Source organism: Pecten maximus, chromosome 7 (genome assembly GCF_902652985.1).
Source record: "Pecten maximus chromosome 7, xPecMax1.1, whole genome shotgun sequence".
In the NCBI taxonomy this organism is placed as follows: domain Eukaryota; kingdom Metazoa; phylum Mollusca; class Bivalvia; order Pectinida; family Pectinidae; genus Pecten; species Pecten maximus.
In genome coordinates this window covers 23,717,408-23,741,682 of record NC_047021.1, presented here as the reverse complement: position 1 = coordinate 23,741,682, position 24,275 = coordinate 23,717,408, and the positions used below count along the sequence as shown (strand labels likewise).

The 24,275-nt window shown below is 37.0% G+C and overlaps 1 protein-coding gene across 1 annotated transcript; it reads right to left on the bottom strand.

Moving 5' to 3' along the window:
- Positions 1-1,480: 1,480 nt before the first annotated feature.
- On the bottom strand, positions 1,481-18,858 carry LOC117330304 (glutamate receptor-like). Its single transcript, XM_033888496.1, has 7 exons — positions 18,520-18,858; positions 8,297-8,332; positions 7,518-7,703; positions 7,227-7,361; positions 6,428-6,632; positions 4,408-5,135; positions 1,481-3,643 (listed from the first exon to the last, which is right to left on the bottom strand). Exons 1-7 carry the CDS (start codon positions 18,577-18,579, stop codon positions 3,527-3,529), a joined length of 1,467 nt encoding a protein of 488 aa, XP_033744387.1. The 5' UTR covers positions 18,580-18,858; the 3' UTR covers positions 1,481-3,526.
- Positions 18,859-24,275: the final 5,417 nt, after the last annotated feature.

Below are 24,275 nucleotides of genomic sequence, written 5' to 3'. Positions count from 1 at the left end.
AAATCAACCAAAATTGTGAATTATATGGTTCCCAACCGATAGGGAAATGAGATGCAGGGGCAAAGTAGGGTCAAATTCAACTGCTTTACCAAAATTGTGATTTTCATGACGTTAGCCCCTGGGGACGAGTAAACTGTACGGTAGTTTATAGAGAGGAATCATATATTTGAGTATAATTTCTTGAATTTCTATTTGAATTAATTTCAACTTTCCAACAGATATCTGATTGGGATGGCACGTTCATACTATGCACATGTTGGCCCTGGCTGACCCAATCGGCTGATGGGCGGGGCCAAAAAGGCTCAAAATAACAAATAATTCAGCGCTCAGGATATATATTTCAATTTTGTTTTCGAAACATTGTTTAGATTGTGTACCTAGCAATTAATGATGTTCAGACAGTTGATTCATTAAACAGTATAAGTTAAACTGAGATGTTAAATATCTTTAAACAACCATCGAAATATAAGTATACAGCCATGTAAGGATATGAGGAAAGTGACTGTAAAAACACATGTCTTCAGTTCACTTGTATTATTTCATATAACATACAGTTTGATGAAAATTGGATATTGTTTCAGATTGATGTCAGAAGGTCGAGGGTCACATGAACTTTCAAGAACAACAGGACATTAGTTTACAGACAACAAATCCCGTTGAAATATCATTAATAGCATAACGTGTTGTTTTTTTAGACATGCACGAATTGAAACGGTACTCAAGCAAATCTCTGTGTCATAACAGAACGAATGACTGCCGGTAGAATGTGTCAATGTGGCCTGTTATAGTCATTGTCTCTCGTTATCTCACAGACATTTATCTTCGGTGGTATTCGAAGCATATGACCATATCGTGGTAACAGGGCTTTAAGATATGTTACCATGGGCAACTTGCGAACCATTAAATATGAACCAAGATAAATCGATTATGCCATCATTCACGTTAATATGGAAAAGAAATAGCGGCGGTCAGAAATTATCGGTGCTTACCAATAGCTGAATGGAATTTTCAGTTCATATGTAGAATTTCTCAACAGAAGTGCACATCCATTAAGACGTATCTTTATTTATTTTTACTATTATGATTTTTTGTATTCCGCATTCATGTTAAAAATATATTTGTTTTAGATAACCTTTACGACAAACATATATGATATTTGCTATGAAAGAAGCACGCTATAAAATATTCGATTTCATTAAATGTTTTGACCTTGAATTCATGTGATTTATCTATACCCATCCGTTAAATACAATCAATAGTTCCCCTTGGTTTAGTACAAAATTCTCACATCTTTCTGTTTGCAACATATCGTATGCTTAAAATCACGAATTCAAACATTGAAGTATTTAAATGATTTCCAGGCCTGATCTTCTTTCCAAAAACTCTATGAGAATAAACAAACTCTATCAAACGTGCTCGGTAGAAATGCCAAAGGCAGAGCTAAAAAGAAACAGCGCTTTAACTGATTACCAACACACTGGATAATGGAATGATTTATTTATAGAAAATGAGTTTACCAAATGCTTTTCTCCGTGTGTCTATTATTGGTAGTGTATGATTCCATTGCCGGACAGCGATTTAGAGTGTACAGTATGGTGTATAAATGTGGTAATATTGTATACCATCAGAGCAAAGGACATCGTCAAGTAATACATTTTATCTGGAGTTTCAGGAAGCAAACGAGTTTGGTGCAATTGTTAATTATTCGTGTTTACGGCAATGTTGTTTAATATGCAAAAGTTGGTATCAGTCCTAACGCCAAGTAAGGCATGATATTTATTCTATTGAAAACATTTAAATAAATATTTCATTTTCTGTTAAACGATTTTATTGTTTTACATATAATCGTACTTTGGCATGCATGGCATATGTATGATAGAGTAAGCAGTCTTTCAATACAATAACAAAACACTATTGTATATATTGTATTATTACTGACAGCAATAGCTCTAAGCACATCACGTGATATAGATATTTGTCATCGGCAGAACTATATATAATGATATGTTATTATACAGAGAAACGCTCGCACACTTATTTATCTTCACAATCTAAGTATAAGTAAGGTATGCTTATGAATCTACCAGTATACAAAGAACATACCTGTACATGTAAGTATGCAGGTGTAAAATACGTGTAAATATATACGTGGATTAACAAATATCACATATTGATGTACGTGTGGATATCAAAACATACCTCTACTAGTGTGAATGGGTGTGTTAAGAAATGTACATGTGTGCATGTATAAGTGATAATAAAACATTCATGGACAGGTTGTGGGTCGATAAGTACATGTACAGGTATGTGTGTGTGCAAGAATGACTGTATTCGTTGATTTTACACTACTAGCAAGGACACTTATTGTATTATTGTTATGTAAACATAATTTATATTACTACAAAAAAACGACATATCGATGAATACCCATTGCTTTTTAAATTGCCAATACAATCACTAAATTTGATAATATATATATGTATTATTTTAAGTAATGATGATATAAATGAGATATGATATACAGTTATGATGACATTGTCGATGATACATTAATTAATTTACAACATTGTTTTAGAGATAATTAAATTGCCTGGAGTTCGATAAGAATAACAGACATGCAGTCCTTCATCACAATGAAAATTCCAGTATAATTTCAAAATATTTTCAGTTCTTAATAACTACAATAAATATTTCGAAAAAGTCTTTAAAGGAGGCGACAACAGTTCGAATTGCACTGTGTTATCTGTTACGTAAGGACGTAGTTACAAGTGTACTTGGAGCGGAAGCACCCATAGGGCGTAAATTAGATTTATCAAACCCCTAACCCGGATGGAAGAGGGTCGTTTCAGAACATACATTTGTGTATAGTAATAAAAATATAACTGCATTCATATATTGTCATTTGGCCCACACCGTCGCATTAGCAGTGCATTGGACATTTCTTTATATATATTCTTACATACTCACTCCAATTCTCTCTTTCCATCTGAAATACATGGCATCACACACATACATATCTGTTTATCGGTATCATCCTCGTGTACAGATGAATCATAATCATAAATGCCAAGAACAAATAGAATATGAAATTACACAAACTCTCCATTCTTAATTCAAAACGTACCCGTTGAATTGATGCCAACTTCTTTACACACAGATAATTTAATTTCTATACAATGCATGTATTGTCCGACGATATTTGTACGGTGACTATCTGGTCCCAATGATGAAGTTGGTAAGGTTTCCGAAAGGTAAAATAAAGGAATATATATCAAACTACTTGACTGTAATGCGCATCTGTTTATAACGATCTCCCTGAATGTGTTTACCGGAAACGATTGTATTTTTGTTCATATCCACGTAAATCAAATAACGCCCTCATTGGACAGCGTTTGGTAAATAATAAAACAAAATGTATGATGTAAAATCGCTTTGATCGTCTCGCGGCCAGTTATGGTTGTTTATGATGTGAGTATTTTCCACAATACTGATAACCTTGTACCAAAATTTGTGTCCTGTTTGAACATTACGGTTCTGCCGCAGCAATCGGTGCCTTATCGTTCTCATCATTGTCGGTTGTTTCTGATTGGCCACGTCCGTTGGCAGCAGTCATGCGCACGGGCTCCAAGCTTATTCCTGCCTTCTGTAATTACATATAAGAAACAGTGACATTAGTAACATATTGCTGTTGTACATTGTGTTACATAAAATATAAAAACTATTTGTATATAAAATACGTGTCCAGTTTAAATGGTGTTAGGAAGCAATGCTAATAAAACCTAAAGATATTGTTGTTAATATAGAACGTTTGATAATATTGCCACTTAACTCCTGTGTTATATAAGGCAGGAGCTAAATGTATACCTCCATAATCTCAACACTAGCTTTTGTGCTTCTCTGTTTGAATAAAAACGTTAAAATCTTCAGCATTTACCGGTGATTATGTACCGAGTGACCGTGTATACCCATCAATATGTAAAATGTATACTACTAGTATGGGCTTAATACATTAAAAAATGTTGCCATCCTGTTTGATGATTGACAGTTTCAAAAATAGTGTTCAGCGGGATGAAAATACGACAGGTAATAAAACAGTTCAAGTTTATACAAAAATAAACTGCCAAGGACAATTCAGTTCGTAATGATAAAACTAACATATAAAACAAACCTACTTGTATATTAATTCGTATCTGTTAATGAAAAGTCTGTGTCAATTTTACATGTGGAATACCAGTGCTGACCGGCTCGTTAACGATGTGCAGGGGCGACTGACAGGGTAATCTCTACTGGTAAGTTTGTTTGTAGCGACTTTATACTTAAACTACGTTTCAATGCTCATCATCATTTTATTTCAAACGCGGATATAATTACATTGAAACATGAGCCATAGCAATCAGCCTATCTTACCTTTTTTTTGTATCTGTGAACAAGAATCTCCACCACTAGCAGAATTGCTCCAACTACAAGCCCAAAAAGGAGTACAACAAAGGCAAGCGAAAGGTCGGCCAGTGAGAGAGGTCGCGCTGAAATCTTAGCGGTCTCCTGTCGACTGATAAAGTCATCCAAATTGGGTTGCAGACATTGTCCACTTGTAAACCATTTGTTATATAACATGAACATGGTTCCATCTTCTCGTAATTCCCTGACAGCCTCCGATAGTTCGTTACACAATCCTTTGACAGCTTTGTTACATGCAAATCCAACCTGACTTGGACTCATCTTTTCTCCGACAACCATCAAATCGCAATTCTTTGACGCTATGTAATCGGCTGCTGTGCTCTCAACAATGGCAGCATATCCTTTCGGAGAGTCTCTTATTTTCTTAATAGCGTCACTAGTATGTTTGAAATTGTTGTCCCCAAGGTCCATATAAGCCAGGATTCTATGAAATGCCGGGTCATTAGAATCTCTCATCTTGTTGATCAGATGGACGTTTTGCATTGTGCCGTAAGGGATAAGGGTTTGTGATGCCATTTCGTGGAATGTTTTGAAAGGAACGACGGGCTGATTTGTGCGATTGGCGAGCAACAACGCAGTGAGGTTAGCGGTATAGGCAATGATCATGAAGAAGATGAAACTGAACCACATGCAGACAACGATTCTTCCAGCTGGTGACTTCGGCACCTGCTTGTATCCTTAAATACAAAGAAACAGTAAATTAAGTGTCAACTGTATGTATGTTCTATTCATAAAAACCTGATCATCTGAGTGTTCTATTAGTAATGACCTAAACACCTGAGTTTTCTATTGGTAATAACCTGATAACCTGCGTGTTCTAATAGTAATGACCTGTTCACCTGAATGTTCTATTACAAATTACCTGATTACAAGAGCGTTCTATTGGTAATGTCCTGATCACATGAGTGTTTCATGGGTAATGACGTAGTCATATAAATGCTCTATTGGTAATGATCTGATTACTTCAGTGTTCTTTTGGTAATGACTTGATTACCTGAGTGTTATATTGGTAATAACCTGATTACCTGAGTGTTCTATTTATAATGACCTTATTACCTGAGTGTTCTATTGGTAATGTCCTGATCACCTGAGTGTTCTTTTGGTAATGACTTGATTACCTGAGTGTTCTATTGGTAATGACCTGATTACCTGAGTGTTCAATTGGTAATGTCCTGATCACCTGAGTGTTCTATAGGTAATGTCCTGATCACCTGAGTGTTCTATTGGTAATGATCTGATTACCTGAGTGTTCTATTTGTAATGTCCTGATTACCTGAGTGTTCTATTGGTAATGACCTGATTACCTGAGTGTTCTATAGGTAATGTCCTGATCACCTGAGTGTTCTATTGGTAATGACCTGATTACCTGAGTGTTTAATTGGTAATGACTTGATCACCTGGGTGGTCTATAGGTAATATCCTGATCACCCGAGTGTTCTATTGGTAATGATCTGATTACCTGAGTGTTCTATAGGTAATGTCCTGATCACCTGAGTGTTCTATTTGTAATGACCTGATTACCTGAGTGTTCTATTGGTAATGACCTGATCACCTGATTGTTCTATTGGTAATGACCTGATCACCTGATTGTTCTATTGGTAATGACCTGATCACCTGAGTCTTAAATTGGTAATGACTTGATCACCTGGGTGTTCAATTAGTAACGACCTGATTAGCTGAATGGGGAGTGGCCTTGACATTGAGTGTTCAGGTTACTAAGATTCAATGAAATACCTTGCAAAACATGGGTATTCAAATACTGTATGTGATAATTATATTGCCATGTGAGTGATCAGGTAAGAATCTTTTCTGTGAATTACCTTGTCACGTAAGTATTTAGGTGAAACTATTTTACCTGGCCACGTTAGTGTATTGGTGAGAATAATTACCTTGTCACGTGAGTGCACGGGTGATAATATTTTTGGTGAAGTACGTGAATGTATAAGTGTTGGTGTCTTATGTTAATTACCTTGCCATGTCAGCGTACTATGAACGAAGAAAAATGCATTGTTGGCAGCGAAGCTATCTCTTGAGAAAGTCGGATCTTGTTCCACGGGTACCTGAGCCCATTCAGATGGACTGAATTTGTTGATGATGATAAGTACCGCGCCCATCACCCACGAGATTACTACGACCAGTATCCACACCGGGAGAGAGTAGGGCTCGAACAACAGCTACAAATTAAACAATTACAAGCAATCATTAAAGGCAATATAGCTTCCATTACAACATGTAAATACCAACTAATATACATTTCAGGACGTGGTTACTGTTATTGATTTACCCTGATAGGGATAAAGATAGAATCAACAGAAATATTGAAATATTTCAAGATGAATGATAACTTCAGATCTACATTCATTTGCCCGAAAAGCCATAAAATGTTTTAATAGATTGGGCAAAGGTGTTTTGGGAGGTACAATTTCCCCTGCCATTAATGCATTAGAAGCTGAATTGCCCGAACACATTCTGTGTTCTTTTGACTATCTTCAGTAGATCATTGAGTATATTGCTTTCATTTTGACCTACATTTTAGGAATCGCCTTGCAGATTCCCCTTACTTTTAATCAGTTAACGTGTGTTTTGTGTATACATTTCAATCTACCTTTGCTCCACTCACTATTTTTCCTAGATTGAATCATCGTGTGTTTTGTAAATGTCCCTATCATTCCTACACTGAATTAAATTTAAGTTATTATATTCCTTTTATGATATTTTGAGAAGATCGTTGTTTTATTATTATTATTTTTAATATGGTTGTGACCTACCTTGAGCGGATCGTTGTGTACGACTGGCTTTTTGATTAATATTCTGTGTCCAATGTTCATAACAGCATTGGAGAAATCTACAACTGACTGCCGCTTCTCAGTTACGATCATGGGTAATGCTGCAATATCCGCATCCTGAATTGTGTAAGTATGAAAATGTAGATTCATGTATAAATTGTACAATATGGCATTTGTTGTGCTATCATCGTGTCACTTACGTGACTTACAAAAGGTACACCTATGACATTTTAGCTATAATACACATAGATATAGCATGAAGTATAAACCTACCCCAGCAACCAGTTCGCCTACAGCCCCGTCCCATCTGCCGCCAGTCTCACTGCCGTATTTGCCGTCCTTGACGTAGTGAAGAGTATAATTGAAATCGGATACCATTGACACCTTTTGGAGCAGATCTATCATAAAACCTTTATGGCTTTGACTACCGTCATTCTTATCCATTACCCATGGCTCGGACTGAAAATAACCAAATGAATTTATTTAAGGTTGAATGATGTGTTTTGGTTTACATCCTGGTCATAGTACCAGCTTATTTTGTGAAATGATCTACTTTAAGAACTTGTCGTTTTTAATATCACAATATGATAAAAAAGACGTTAGTACAATTAATAGATAAACTATTGTATGTCGACATGTTCAATACATGGTTCATTCATGTAGAAACAGTGAAATTGTATTAGAGTGGTGATTTGTCATAATTTAGAGATTAAAAAACATTAAAGATGAATTGGTATTTATTATCATAGAGTAAGACAACATGAACTTACAAAATCTGGCTTTAGCTTCCATTAGTGAAGCTATATATATTATATTATATGTATTAAGTACTCATATACATGCGTATAAGAACGTTGATGTGACGCTGTGGTATAAGTTGTATTTCTGCCTAGGCGAGTAGATGCCGTAGATCGTGAGTTCAAGGCCCGGTCAGGGCACGGCTCATAAAATTGTCTTCCTTTTTCACTGGTGTTACTATGTTATATACAAGTAAAACCCAAAAGTACAAGGTTAGAGTTAACTCAAAATTTATTATTAATATAATAACTTACCATTATTGTGATGACTTTGTACGTCGCATCCTGTGCCTGAAAGTAGACATCACCAATTAAAACAAGACTGTATCAATACTATCAAATCAAATCGAAACAATGATATACACGTAGTCTTAGCTATGTATTTTGCCCATGAAGTGACAAATATTGAAGCATTGCTTACCAAACTCATCCAGTGATTTTTATTGAATCATGTTGTAGTTATGAATCAGAACCAATCCTACTAAGTGATATGTATTAAATCAGATTGCTACCATCTGATAGGACTACTTATTATGGTAGATTGTTCATCGTTATTGGAATTAATTCATTTAAACATCTCTTCGTCTTAAGTTATCAACAACTAATCTTTTCTAATGTTAAACAAGTAAATAATGTAATTGTTTGTTTGTTTACATCTCAGCAATTTTCAATTATTTTGTTTTGCATACAAGTTGTAAATGTATATTACAAATTACACAGCACGTTAAAGCAACTGTATCTGTAGATTTTATACACATCAATTACCATGCCTTTTTATAAATAGTGAAATGGGTTTAAGAAATAGTGATGCCGAGGCTATTTCGTACAAAATACTATATAGATATATGTTTTCGAGTTTTAAAACTGTGTTAACCTCGTTCGATGTTTGCAAAGAATGCTACACGAACACAGTCAAATGGAGTCACATAAGTGCGTGCGACAAGTCCATGCAGAGTTCTACTCACGAGCGGTAGCATACGCATTCTTTTAGGACCTACAGACTTGTAATTGTCGTACGGATTTACGTATTGAACAAGAAATATCTTTAAAAAAGATAAACGGCATAGTTTTAATGCAGGTGGTTATAATGTAAACTGATGGTGAAATAAATTAACGAACATAAGCGTTTTAGCACGAATAACAAAATTATATCAGTTTGAATCATTTTTGGTAATAATAAGACTGTATTTGAATCAGGAATATGATTTTATTAATGTTTCATTTAAAAAGATAATCTACTTATTCAGCTTGCATTCAATCTTATCTTTGTTTCGTTTTTAACTGCATATCGGCATTTTGCATTTACCGCTACATTGACCAATCACATACTTCATCTTGACCAGTAACGCCACCTGTCGCGTCATATCCGGGGCCAATAAAAAATTATACGGCTATGCCGAAAAACAAGCTGCGGATACTTTTAATTTTCATATTAAAGGAAAACCTTCGTTATATGCAGTATTTTTATTATAAAATATTACACCAAACATTCTCACAGTGATTACAGTTGCTTAATTGTTGATTCGCATATGGAACTAACCGTACTATTTCAAGCACGAAAAAACAATTTGCCGCTTTTGTAGCTTGATGTTTGTGTACAAACTAACATAAACAATATGTATAAAAGATCACATATGATAAATGAGTCTGCGCGCACACGCAGACAGTCAAGTCTCTGTAACTAACAGACAGATAGGCTAACTGCTGAAAGGTTACTCATGAGAAGTTGGCTTATCATAATTTTAATCTCTACATAAAATTATAATATTAACAGGATATTCGCTAAACAGAGTGTTCACTGTTAAGTTGTGGTTTCAATGCGTGGTCTGTTAGCTTCCAATGAGTAATATTGCTATGTGGTTTTTTTTTTTTACTAAACTGGATTAATTGTAGATAAAAGTACGCGTTTAGTCTTAAAATAGTTTCGAACGAATGGAAAAACTACTAATGCAAAATGAATTTAAATCAAAGAGTTAATTATTTCACATGAAAATATCAAAAAACAATTCTGGTACTTTCCAGATATCATGAGTTGTGTTAATGTTTACTATCAAATCGCATTGGCTCGTCCATACTCAGTTATTTTGTCATAACTTCGAACTGTTTACTATACCGCCTTCTGCCATGTAATTGTCTAGAGAAGTGTATACAGATGTGCTACTTTGCTCCTTATGTAACATCATAATGACCAGATGGTGTATCATGCCATTCACACCACACAACCGGTCCTCAGTAATTCAATTCATCAATCAAAATCACTGAGATCTCTCCCTACCTGTCCCTCTCAATACTGAAAGATACAACTCTTCAAAAACTCATTAACATTGGTTTTCACCAATACTGACAAGCTCAAGGAGGCATTGTCTTTCAAATCTAAAACTACAGCCAACAGTATAACACATTTTCCTGTGAGGTGTAATGAATGTTTTACCGTGTTTGTTATTTAGTACTGGATTTGATATCACTTACAGCACCACAGGGTCACTATGAATATATAAACCAAAATTCGTCTCAATTAAAAACCCCAAAACTGCGAAAACAGAAGCAGCGGTGAGCCGCAATATTATTTGCAGACATCTGACCTTTCTATGCCCTTGTACGAGATGGATATTTAAATCACACACGGCTACAAAATTGGTGCAAGCCAGCGAGGTCGTTAGATATGTAGCATGGGTGATGTGCACCAAAACATCCCCCTTTCGCATCACCGAGTAGCCAAACACTGACCATGTGCTATTTTTACAGCTGTAGAAGACCATCACATGTATTAGATACCACGTGTATTGTTTACAGGTTAAAGCGGGGATGGTCACTTATTCACGTAATGTCGCCGGTATAAATAGTGCTAATTAAGTCACAGGAAGGGGAATATATTTTAAAGCAACAGAAAAAAGAATATAGTTTACCGCGGCAGGTGTCTACTTTTTGTATAATTCCGCCCGCAGACGCAGAGATAGTGATCACTTTCCTGAATGCGCATCCTTCATTTAGGGATTAGTACAGCGCCATGTTAGAGTCAGCTAGAGGAGAATGAAGATTTTGACGAGAACCCCATGCTGGGAGCGATAAGAACGGATCAGAGACTTTCCTACTGGGCGGCAGTCCTTGGCTCGCTATACCGGATCCCTTGTGCTAAAGTCATTATTTGCCATTTTATAGATAAGAGTTCTTATGATTTCAAAGTATTTTTGGTAGATTGCCAGAGATGTTTAATGTAACGTGTTGTTATTCGCGTAATGTGAGTTTTACTTTTCCATACCAAACATACACAGCAGTTTTGATATTGTGGTACCTGAAACGTCTCAAAACAACAAGATGGTGGTATCAAGCTGTGCACTACAAAAATCAAAACAATAAGATGGTGGTATCTAGCTGTGCACTACAAAAATCAAAACAATAAGATGGTGGTATCAAGCTGTGCAGTACAGAAATCAAAACAATAAGATGGTGGTATCTAGCTGTGCAGTACAGAAATCAAAACAATAAGATGGTGGTATCTAGCTGTGGAGTACAGAAATCAAAACAATAAGATGGTAGTATCTAGCTGTGCAGTACAGAAATCAAAACAATAAGATGGTGGTACCTAGCTGTGGAGTACAGAAATCAAAACAATAAGATGGTGGTATCTAGCTGTGGAGTACAGAAATCAAAACAACAGGATGGTAGTATCTAGCTGTGGAGTACAGAAATCAAAACAACAGGATGGTAGTATCTAGCTGTGGAGTACAGAAATCAAAACAACAGGATGGTAGTATCTAGCTGTGGAGTACAGAAATCAAAACAACAGGATGGTAGTATCTAGCTGTGGAGTACATAAATCAAAACAACAGGATGGTAGTATCTAGCTGTGGAGTACATAAATCAAAACAACAGGATGGTGGTATCTAGCTGTACATTACAGAAATCAAAACAAGATGGTGGTTTCTAGCTGTGCAGTACAGAAATCAAAACAACAGGATGGTAGTATCTAGCTGTGGAGTACAGAAATCAAAACAACAGGATGGTAGTATCTAGCTGTGGAGTACAGAAATCAAAACAACAGGATGGTAGTATCTAGCTGTGGAGTACATAAATCAAAACAACAGGATGGTGGTATCTAGCTGTACATTACAGAAATCAAAACAAGATGGTGGTTTCTAGCTGTGCAGTACAGAAATCAAAACAACAGGATGGTAGTATCTAGCTGTGGAGTACAGAAATCAAAACAACAGGATGGTAGTATCTAGCTGTGGAGTACATAAATCAAAACAACAGGATGGTGGTATCTAGCTGTACATTACAGAAATCAAAACAAGATGGTGGTTTCTAGCTGTGGAGTACAGAAATCAAAACAACAGGATGGTGGTACCTAGCTGTGGAGTACAGAAATCAAAACAACAGGATGGTGGTATCTAGCTGTGGAGTACAGAAATCAAAACAAGATGGTGGTATCTAGCTGTACATTGCAGAAATCAAAACAAGATGGTGGTATCTAGCTGTGGAGTACAGAAATCAAAACAACAGGATGGTGGTACCTAGCTGTGGAGTACAGAAATCAAAACAACAGGATGGTGGTATCTAGCTGTGGAGTACAGAAATCAAAACAACAAGATGGTGGTATCTAGCTGTGGAGTACAGAAATCAAAACAAGATGGTGGTATCTAGCTGTGCAGTACAGAAATCAAAACAAGATGGTGGTATCTAGTTGTACAGAACAGAAATCAAAACAACAAGATGGTGGTATCTAGCTGTGCACTACAGAAAACAAAACAAGATGGTGGTATCTAGCTATACATTACAGAAATCAACACAAGATGGTAGTATCCAGCAGTACATTACAGAAATCAAAATAAGAAGGTGGTGGTATTTAGCTGTGCATAACAGAAATCAAAACAAGGTGGTATTATCTAGCTCTGCAGAACAGAAATAAAAACAAGATTGTGGTATCTAGCTGTGGAGTACAGAAATCAAAACAAGATGGTGGTATCTAGCTGTGGAGTACAGAAATCAAAACAAGATGGTGGTATCTAGCTGTGCATTACAGAAATCAAAACTACATGGTAGTATCTAGCTGTGGAGTACAGAAATCAAAACAAGATGGTGGTATCTAGCTGTGGAGTACAGAAATCAAAACTACATGGTGGTATCTAGCTGTGGAGTACAGAAATCAAAACAAGATGGTGGTATCTAGCTGTGCAGTACAGAAATCAAAACAAGATAGTGACCCCTATCTTTGCAATACAGAAATCAAAACAACAAGATGGATGGTTACATTAAGCTGTCTCTCACGAACTGACTTTCTAGACACAAGTCAAAGCAATAAAACTGTATCGAAAGACAGAAATTGAAATAACATTATGACTACCTAGCTGACGCTTACTGTAGAAATCATAACAATAGTAAGATTAAAAAAAACTCCCGATAAGAGTGAATCCTGTTATTGTGATGTCTGTCTTTAGAGACACCTGGGTAGTCGTCCTGTTATTGTGATGTCTGTCTGTAGAGACAGCTGGGTAGTCATCCTGTTATTGTGATGTCTGTCCTTTAAGACAGCTGGGTAGTCGTCCTGTTATTGTGATGTCTGTCCTGAGAGACAGCTGGGTTGTCATCCTGTTATTGTGATTTCTGTCTTTAGAGACAGCTGGGTAGTCATCTTGTTATTGTGATTTCTGTCTTTAGAGACAGCTGGGTAGTCATCCTGTTATTGTGATGTCTGTCCTTTAAGACAGCTGGGTTGTCATCCTGTTATTGTGATTGGTGTCGTTAGGGACAGTTTGGTAGTCACCCTGTTATTGAGATTGAGGTCTTTAGAGACAGCTGGGTAGTCGTCCTGTTATTGTGATGTCTGTCTTTAGAGACAGCTGGGTAGTCGTCCTGTTATTGTGATGTCTGTCTTTAGAGACACCTGGGTAGTCGTCCTGTTATTGTGATTTCTGTCGTTAGAGACACCTGGGAAGTCATCCTGGTATTGTGATGTCTGTCTTTAGAGACAGCTGGGAAGTCATCCTGGTATTGTGATGTCTGTCTTTAGAGACACCTGGGTAGTCGTCCTGTTATTGTGATTTCTGTCGTTAGAGACAGCTGGGAAGTCATCCTGGTATTGTGATTTCTGTCGTTAGAGACAGCTGGGTAGTCATCCTGGTATTGTGATTTCTGTCCTTAGAGACAGCTGGGAAGTCATCCTGTTATTGTGATGTCTGTCCTTTAGAGACAGCTGGGTAGTCGTCCTGTTATTGTGATGTCTGTCTTTAGAGACAGCTGGGTAGTCATCCTGTTATTGTGATGTCTGTCTTTAGAGACAGCTGGGTAGTCATCCTGTTATTGTGATTTCTGTCCTTTAGAGACAGCTGGGTAGTCGTCCTGTTATTGTGATTTCTGTCCTTAGAGACAGCTGGGAAGTCATCCTGTTATTGTGATGTCTGTCTTTAGAGACAGCTGGGTAGTCATCCTGTTATTGTGATGTCTGTCTTTAGAGACAGCTGGGTAGTCATCCTGTTATTGTGATTTATGTCTTTAGAGACACCTGGGTAGTCATCCTGTTATTGTTGTTTATGTCCTTAAAGACAGCTGGGTAGGCATCATGTTATTATGATTTATGTCCTTAGAGACACCTGGGTAGTCATCCTGTTATTGTGATGTCTGTCTTTAGAGACAGCTGGGTAGTCATCCTGTTATTGTGATTTATGTCTTTAGAGACACCTGGGTAGTCATCCTGTTATTGTTGTTTATGTCCTTAGAGACAGCTGGGTAGTCATCCTGTTATTGTGATGTCTGTCTTTAGAGACAGCTGGGTAGTCATCCTGTTATTGTGATTTATGTCTTTAGAGACAGCTGGGTAGTCGTCCTGTTATTGTGATTTCTGTCGTTAAAGACACCTGGATAATCATCCTGTTATTGTGATGTCTGTCCCTGAAGACAGCTTGGTAGTCATTTGTTATTGTGATTTATGTCCTTAGAGACGGCTGGGTAGTCATCTTGTTATTGTGATGTCTGTCCCTGAAGACAGCTGGGTAGTCATCTTGTTATTGTGATTTATGTCCTTAGAGACGGCTGGGTAGTCATCTTGTTATTGTGATTTCTGTCCTTAAAGACAGCTGGGTAGTCATCCTGTTATTGTAATGTCTGTCCCTGAAGACAGCTGGGTAGTCATCCTGTTATTGTAATGTCTGTCCCTGAAGACAGCTGGGTAGTCATCCTGTTATTGTGATGTCTGTCCCTGAAGACAGCTGGGTAGTCATCTTGTTATTGTGATTTCTGTCTTTAGAGACAGATTGGTTTGGTTTGTGTAGACGGGATTGGTTTGTACGATGGCCGATATCAGCCGTCACGTTACTCGCATTTATGTGATGCGAGTAACCTGACATAGTAAAAATCACATGACGGGTTACTAGCATGTGATGCGAGTAACCTGACATAGTAAAATCACATGACAGGTTACTAGCATGTGATGCGAGTAACCTGACATAGTAAAATCACATGACAGGTTACTAGCATGTGATGCGAGTAACATGACATACATGTAGTACAAATCACATGACAGGTTACTCTCATGTGATGCGAGTAACCTGACATAGTAAAAATCACATGACAGGTTACTGGCATGTGATGCGAGTAACCCGACATAGTAAAAATCACATGACAGGTGGCTTTGTACAGTATAGTACATATGGTTCCAATTGACTATTTTAGTCTATTTGCGTTGCATACAAAATATCTTGTCCAATGTCACTCAAGTGTATAGTATTGGTCAATTTCTCTTATCTCCTCAACTCTATTTGGTGAATAAAACCATTTCCCCCCATTTAGATTTTAGGGCATTTTTTCTATCACATAAATATACCAATCTACAGGAAAAATAAGAAAAATCTGTTTCAATTAGTCTGTGGTCAAATAATGAATTGACAAGACTACACGAGCTCCATTGTATATACATGCCACACATTGGCTTATAAAACCATTTTCTACAGTCGCCATGATAACCTCTTTTGAAAGGTCTAGTAAAACTATACTCTGGAATGTTAATGGGTTTTGTAAGTGTACAGTCATCTCATTCGCGACTGTGTACAGTTACTCGCATCACATGCTAGTAACCTGTCATGTGATTTTTACTATGCCAGGTTACTCGCATCACATGCTAGTAAAAAACCTGTCATGTGATTTTTACTATGTCAGGTTACTCGCATCACATGCTAGTAACCTGTCATGTGATTTTACTATGTCAGGTTACTCGCATCCCATGCTAGTAACCTGTCATGTGATTTTTACTATGTCAGGTTACTCGCATCACATGCTAGTAACCCGTCATGTGATTTTTACTATGTCAGGTAACTCGCATCACATAAATGCGAGTAACGTGACGGCTGATATCGGCCATCGTAGGTTTGTGTATGCGGGAGTGTTAGATGTGGATAGGTTGCGTTGGTGTACCTGGGATTGGTAGGTGTATACGGGAGTGTTATATAGGTTGGTTTGGTTTGATAGGTTGGGTTGGTGTAGATTGGTTTGGTTTGTGTATGCGGGAGTGTTAAATGTAGATAGGTTGGGTTGGTGTAGACGGGATTGGTAGGTGTATACGGGAGTGTTATATAGGTTGGTTTGGTTTGATAGGTTGGGTTGGTGTAGATTGGTTTGGTTTTTGTATGCGGGAGTGTTAGATGTAGATAGGTTGGGTTGGTGTAGACGGGATTGGTAGGTGTATACGGGAGTGTTATATAGGTTGGATTGGTTTGATAGGTTGGGTTGGTGTAGATTGGTTTGGTTTGTGTATGCGGGAGTGTTAGATGTAGATAGGTTGGGTTGGTGTAGACGGGATTGGTAGGTGTATCCGGGAGTGTTATATAGGTTGGTTTGGTTTGATAGGTTGGGTTGGTGTAGATGGGTTTGGATGGTGTATGCGGGAGTGTTAGATGTGGATAGGTTGGGTTGGTGTAGCTGGGATTGGTAGGTGTATACGGGAGTGTTATATAGGTTGGTTTAGTTTGATAGGTTGGGTTGGTGTAGATGGGTTTGGATGGTGTATGCGGGAGTGTTAGATGTAGACTGGTTGGATTGGTATAGGTGGGGACGGTCGGTGGGAGGACTGCCGTCCAACATGACTGATACAGCTCCCAGCATTATCTTTGGGGAAAGGCTTTGTAATGTGCTCTCTACACCCACAGTGGCTTAGTCATCGGTCAATTTATGCAGGGTTCTGACACCAAATCTGGCTGAAGGTTCTGAGTGATGACGCCCATTAGTGCTTATATATTCTAAGTTCAGCCTGACCGATCAGGAAATTAAAATGATTTGCAGACAACTTTCATCTCCTTTATCAAACAGATTATGAAAGTCGTGCATGAACTGATACCACCAAGTTTGCCGGTGTAAAAATTAAAATAGAAACATATAGTTGAATGTCTTGTGTGTAATGTAACTGAATATTCACAATCTTTAATAGAGACCATATTATACGAATCAAGATAATACGAAAGAAATTTGAATTACAGCTGACGATTAATTCTGTTTTGGTGCTGCGCTAGGAGATTAACGTCGACCTGGTTTATAGTATAAAGAGTGACCTGCCAACAGATGATGCGGTCTTATCAGACCCGAGGAAAGTACGGGGGACATGCTATGCTGGGAGGGCTTGGTAAAACTGATAAAGTGGAGTCGTCTGGTACAAAATGACCCCTCCCCAATACAGCGTGACTGCCAACCACACAATGTACAGCAGGGTACTGTCATATACACTCTACAGGCTACTCCTTTCTTATCTCAAACTTTCGTTTCATATCATGTGTGAATTTTTTTGATGTACAGCGGAATTCCTTTAGTTTCAAACAGTTCACAATTAAGTCGTATAGTTTTATTAATATATACTCATAAACTAACGAAATATATCATGATATAGTATCACATCGAATAATAGTATCCCCTACGTCACCATTGTTGACGTCACGATTATAACTATGAGGGCAGCGGCTGAACAGTGGTAAAAATGACCGTTCAATGGAGTTAGTAATAAAATATATACATTAGAAAATGGTAATTAAAATCACAATAAAACAGTAAACTGTGCAGGATATGTCAATACCGCTGTTGAATTTTATAATCGTTATAAAAATATATCAAATTACTTATAACTAATCTACTTTATGACTTCATTATAAGACAGCTCAAACGAAATTGTAGACTAACAATAAACATATACATTGAATATACACTAATACACGAGTGCACACTTACACTTACGATATAAAACATGATAATATATACTTAAAAAGAAGATATATACACTACATGAAACAATTTTATAAATAATTAACTAAAACAAACTCCTTATTCATTGTACGTGTATATCTAACACTTACTAAACAAGTATAAATTGAAACTGTACATGAACAGAGACCAAAACCATCTCAGACTACCTGTAGGTATACAAATAAGTAAAAGTACGCCAACGAAAACAAAATGAGTAAACACAATTGCGCATCTCTAACATCTGGAATAAATACACAAACCTTTGCCGAAATAGAGCATCCGATCACACAGATCAAAACCGACAGCAACCACAATTTCATTTTAGTGTAAATTAATTCACTTAAAATTTAACTCCGTCTGAAGCAGGTACCCGATGTGTAAGAGAAGTGGAATGCGCTCGACGGTGGCAGTACGAGCGGGTTTTACCGAGATGTAACCTGACACCGCGTCGTTATCTGTGCACGCGTTAAAACAGGCAACCAGTAGAGTTCTCTATTCTCGTGAGGGAGATTGTAATATATATATATCCGAAAATCAGAGCAACTGAAAATCACTTGTATCGTGTTAGGATGAAGATGATGCGATTTAATAGTGTACAGCAGCTGAGTTCTGTGGGCAGGGCAGGTGGAGATGTCCTGCTGGTACTGACGTGGGCTTGATCTTCTTCCTTCTAAAGTACTGCAGTAACACTATATAATATATATATATATATCACTATCAGGTCGTCGCAAATTTAATTATTACTGTTGGAGTTGTAAACATGAATTTTCTGATCACGTGTTCTCGTGCAGGGTTTACAAAGTACGGAATTGTGATGAAGCTGACATCATGGTCACCATTACGTTTGATCGGGGTAACGCGTTGTCTGTCGTGACATTCAAAACGTTAGAAATGTCATATTTTTCTACAATAAATGTTCTCCTATGCGTTTTTTGGAGTTAATACATGTATGTTCCTCTGGCGAACAATATATTTTTTAATTCCTTACATGCATCCATCATATCCGAGGAGTTTCGATAGGTGACGTAGGTTTCCAGTTTTGAATATAATTTAGAACAATATGACGCATTCAGAATCAACCCTGGAAAAAGTACCAATATGTAACCGTATACTTGTCTAAACGAGCCAGCGCAGTGTAACCTCTCTTGGCAGACAGCATGATTAGGATAGTTCAGGCCCACATTTTGTCTTCTGTTGAATTAACCTTTCTTTACAACAATTATAAACAAATGCTAGTATCTTATATTGGCAGAACAAGACACAACAGGATGAAAAGTCTTCTGATCTAAACTGTTTCTTCTATTTTATGTATCTTTCTTTAATAAATAGTGCATCTTTCGTAAGTATAGATATGGCAGGACAACGTGGAAAAGATAACCAATCGTATAATCAAACTTAATAAAACTAGGTCACTACATGATGAAATAGTATAGTATGTTACATATTATCAGTTGTTCCCCATAGGATCTGATTTATTAATGATAACAGTCATGCAACTCTAGGCCAGACACATACAACGTTTTCAACGTGAAAAGGGATGGCACCAACGAAACCACAAGGCAAAGTGGTAAGTGGGCTGGCTGCCATCAATGAAGTTTTTTGTAAACAGTTGCCCAGACAAATGCTTCCACTAGCTTATCCCCCTGCCTGTTTGAAAATAAGAGACATATTCTGGGGACCAAAATTATAAAACTCAATTTTATTAATAAGTTTCAATATCCTAGGGACATGAGACAGTCTAAATTTGAAGTCGAATAAAGAATCCATAACTTAGTATTTCACAAAACTCTAGAATAATGCATAATACATAATGGTGGCAGCAACAATCTTACCAATAATTGTTTGTAAGTTTGTCCCTCTAAAAGTCGACACCCATTACACAAATCGCGATAAGGAAAAAAATACATTGAATATCGGGATCAATTGCAGTACATAAAAACGCAGGAAACGTCAAGAAAAGGAAATTTCACGATAGAGTCTAGAGTTCGGAGGTCGCAAGTTCAAGTCCCAGTCCGGTCAAGTTCACTTTCCCATACTTTGTTCATGTTGGCATACATTAATAATGTCAATATAGTATATATCAGTTTTTATAATAATAACACAGTATTAGTAATGTATCTTGGGTGTGTTTCGTTGTACACGATCCCTGGGTAGTATTTACAATAGGTATACACAACAAACAATACAAAGTTGACCAACAAAATAAAATGCAGGCTATCTTCCATAGACCTTGTTTGTTTTCACTGTGTTTTAAATTAAAGCATCTTTTTTTATGAAAATATATACATAGAAAGGGAGTATACAAAACAATTAGGTGGGGTCCATAACTGTTTCCTATTTTTACGGAAATAACTGTTTTTGTTGTTGTTGTTATTTTGTTTCCTTTTTAATATGAACAAAACAAGATTTCGATTTGTATGTTAATAAAAAGAAAGGGCTTCGTTGACATTTGGCCTCACCCATAAGTGTTTTCCTGTTTACAGTTGAGATAGCAGTGTGTTATGCGGAATGTTAATTGACTCAAAATGCATGTGATAAAATGAATTGACAGGAACACCGGGCATACCAGTCGTTTGGTATGGTGGCACTTCATATCGTGAATGTGTCGTCTGTAGCTGTCTGTATGGTACAGTACTATACCCAGCTGTCTGTAGGGTACAGTACAGTACTATATCCAAACGTGTCACAGAAAGAAAGCTGTGATCAAATAATAATACCGAAAAATAGCCAAGGGAAAGTGTTTTTACATAGGCTGTGTTTGATGACATGCAATATAATAACTATACTGCCCTGTCTGTGAGAAAGGCAGGACATTTGGTTATAAATACCACGCAGTCATCTCCTATGTATTAACACTCAAGGTCCTTAACATCACTGACGAGTCCTAGCACAGTGGTTTTTTGTTTTGGCTCTTCACTATCTTACTTTACAATTGCATTGAGATGTGTTACTATATTGCGTCTTTTGTGCAAACCTGATACAATAGTATGTATCGTAGAAATAGATCGCCTGTGAAAATCGTTATACATATATCATGTTGTCTAGTTTGCAATAAAGGTGACAACTATCAAGACTCCCCGATAGATTACGACTGTTGATAGGTAAAACACCTACAAAGCCACAACATGGGTTTATTGGTATCTTTTCTAAGAATTGTTGTTTTATTAAGATCATGGGTAAAGTAAGGAAACATATTTATTTAATTTGCTCGCTGTTGGTTGGTACGCATGTTCCGTTTTCTTCACGATTTCAATTTTTAGAAAGCGACAGCTTTTGGATTGCCTTAGATTTAAACAGAGTATCGTTGCTGAAGCATTTCCAGGACACTTTTCAGAGACAGGTAGTCTTATTCTTCTTGTGTTTAACAATATACTTGATTGATATTTTCTTCATGTTTTACCATCTCGGCAGTCTCTCATTTTCTTTAGTTAATATACACTAGGGTTGATTGATATGTTGTGAGCCTCGTATTGAAGGAGGTACTCAAGGATGTTCTTTTTCAGTCCTACTTTTCTCTGACTATATAGGGCCGTGTAACCAAGAACTGGTCTCATTTGGTTAGTTTATATCGACAAGGTAGCACTTTAAATTAATCAAGACGAGCGGCGTTTGCAAAATGGACAATATCGGTTAGGGTTAGGGTGAAAGAGTCCGTCATTGACATGGCTGCAATTCACAGTTCCTCTTATTCATTTGATCTCGCTCCATCAGACTTTCATCTATTTTCAAAACTGAAAACAGCTATTTCAGGTACCCTAACCCTAACTCTTATGCTTACCCTTACCACAACATGCAGTGACCTTTCTAAACAGCCAAGAAAAGAAGTTCTATAAAAGGGCATTGAGGCCCTTAAATACCGCTGGCAAAAGGGTATAGATACTTAAGAGGATTATATTGAAAAACAATGCAATATGTCCGGCAAAACTCCTATCCTTCAATATGAGGCTCACAGCTTACATATGTATCAATCAGCCCTCGTATCTAATACAAAAATTCGTTTTTGAAAACTATATTTTCTGATATTAAATATGTACGGCGGATAAGTTACCGTTTAGTTAAACCACTGATTACAACATAGTTTATCACCTTTTGTGACTATGATCTATCTCATTTTCATCATCGCCGTAAACCGGATCTCTTAAATAAAATCCTATTTGGTAAGATTAATGGTTAGATGTAGCTCAGTAGTTTTAATGCCATATTGTAGTATTATATTGGAGGTCGTCTTGAACATTTCCATTTTATTGCAGACGTTATTTAAGAGACTAAAACTATCATAAACAGACGAGTAGAAACCATGGTAACTCTTGGCTTGGCCTTGGGGACATTGCAATACCCTCGGATGTGGTAACATCTTTAAACATTAACGTCTATTTTCAACGAAATGAAATAAATTGATTTCAATATTTTCACTTATGAGTAATATGTTGATGTTTTTGTCACACTGCATGTCAACCAGTTGTATTCCGTTAAGTGGCCCATTCATTTGAGAGCAAGAATAAGACACTACATTTTGATTTCTCGGGAATCTGGGACCTCTATTTCGGAGACCAAAATTGAAATTGAACTGCTTTACACCTTTCACTATTAAATTGTTTCCTTTTTCTAAATGCATATATCTATCCTTCTTTCTTTGATATTTTACAGGACGCTTAACCTAACCAATGTAAAAATTTGAGGGGAAACACCTAAATGATTGAGGCGAAGCTGCCTCTGTAAACAATATCCATTCCATAGACGAGCTTTAGGGTCATGTCCGATCACCAACCATCAACAACTGGACCTTCCGCTCGTGCATACCTACCGTAGACACGGACTTTGTTTCATCTCGGCCGGGACGCTGCGTCAGTTGAGGCCACAGGAGGATTATCGTCTCGACTGCTGAAGGGAAATACACTAACAAACCAATGGTTACCCCATGTCTCGCCCCTTCTGTGTCTGGCAGAGTTCACCGACACGGATCTGTTTATTGACATTAGTATACAAAGATCGTGTTTGTTTATCTTATTCCTATTTTAGTCTCTGTTACATTGTAAACCAAGAAAAACCTTCTTGTAAGGTTCAAGACACGTTACCTCTGCTATCGCACAAATTTTATATTGACTATATTATTACTGTTAGTGGCAAGAATACTCATAGGAACAAAATATGGGTCACCCTTTACTAATATGTTCTTGTATGATTACCTTACAAATCTTCAATCTATTGAAAATGACACATTCACCAAATCAACTCCACAAACTTGAAATAAATCAGTTACCCCCGCCGTCTATATGAATGACCATAGATGTTGGTAGGATGATAAATGACACAGACATCGCCATCAATCACAATACAAACAATAGGAACAACCACAATACAAACAACAACTACGACTATGCTCTATGATAAGCAAAACGATTTCAATTTCTTGCTTCACCAGTCCACCAGTTACACGTGGAGATTAACACGATTTCTATGATAGACCGAGTTAACGGATATGTAGGATCTTAAATGAGGGCTAACATTTTTATTCGGGACGAGTATCACGAGATCTTATATGAAATAAAAACAAACTTCAGATATTTTTTGTCGCACAAATAACTGAGAAAATCAGAAATTCATGACGTAACGTCATTGTCCATATCAATGGATTGCTGACTGTCGCAGCCAACAATGTGACACGGTGACATCTATGCAAACATTTTACTTGATAACAGGCCTATTATTTTATAAAATCTTGTAACACATGTACAGTTTCTAGTGTAACGATGGATTCAGCATACTCGAGACTGGGACATATAGTTATTTTGTTATTAGCTTACCGATAAGTGGGCTGATGATGCATCGACCCCGTATGAACATATTCTTTTTAAATTTTCTGCTGTACGAGCGTCTAATACAGGGGAGGTAACTCGTGATAACTTCAGCGACTTTGGTAGATTACCATTTACAGGAAAGTTGTAGTTTGATGACAGACATAGTTTGTTTATAAATGTGACATTGTAGTTAATAGAAATTTGATCATGGTGTATAT

Excerpts from the sequence above, each read along its gene's own strand:
- LOC117330304 (XM_033888496.1), bottom strand. The coding sequence starts at position 18,579 with ATGAAATTGTGGTTGCTGTCGGTTTTGATCTGTGTGATCGGATGCTCT. Across the intron at positions 7,704-8,296 it reads ACAAAGTCATCACAATAATG|TCCGAGCCATGGGTAATGGA; the intron begins GTAAGTTATTAT and ends GGTTATTTTCAG. Across the intron at positions 6,633-7,226 it reads TACACAACGATCCGCTCAAG|CTGTTGTTCGAGCCCTACTC; the intron begins GTAGGTCACAAC and ends TTTAATTTGTAG.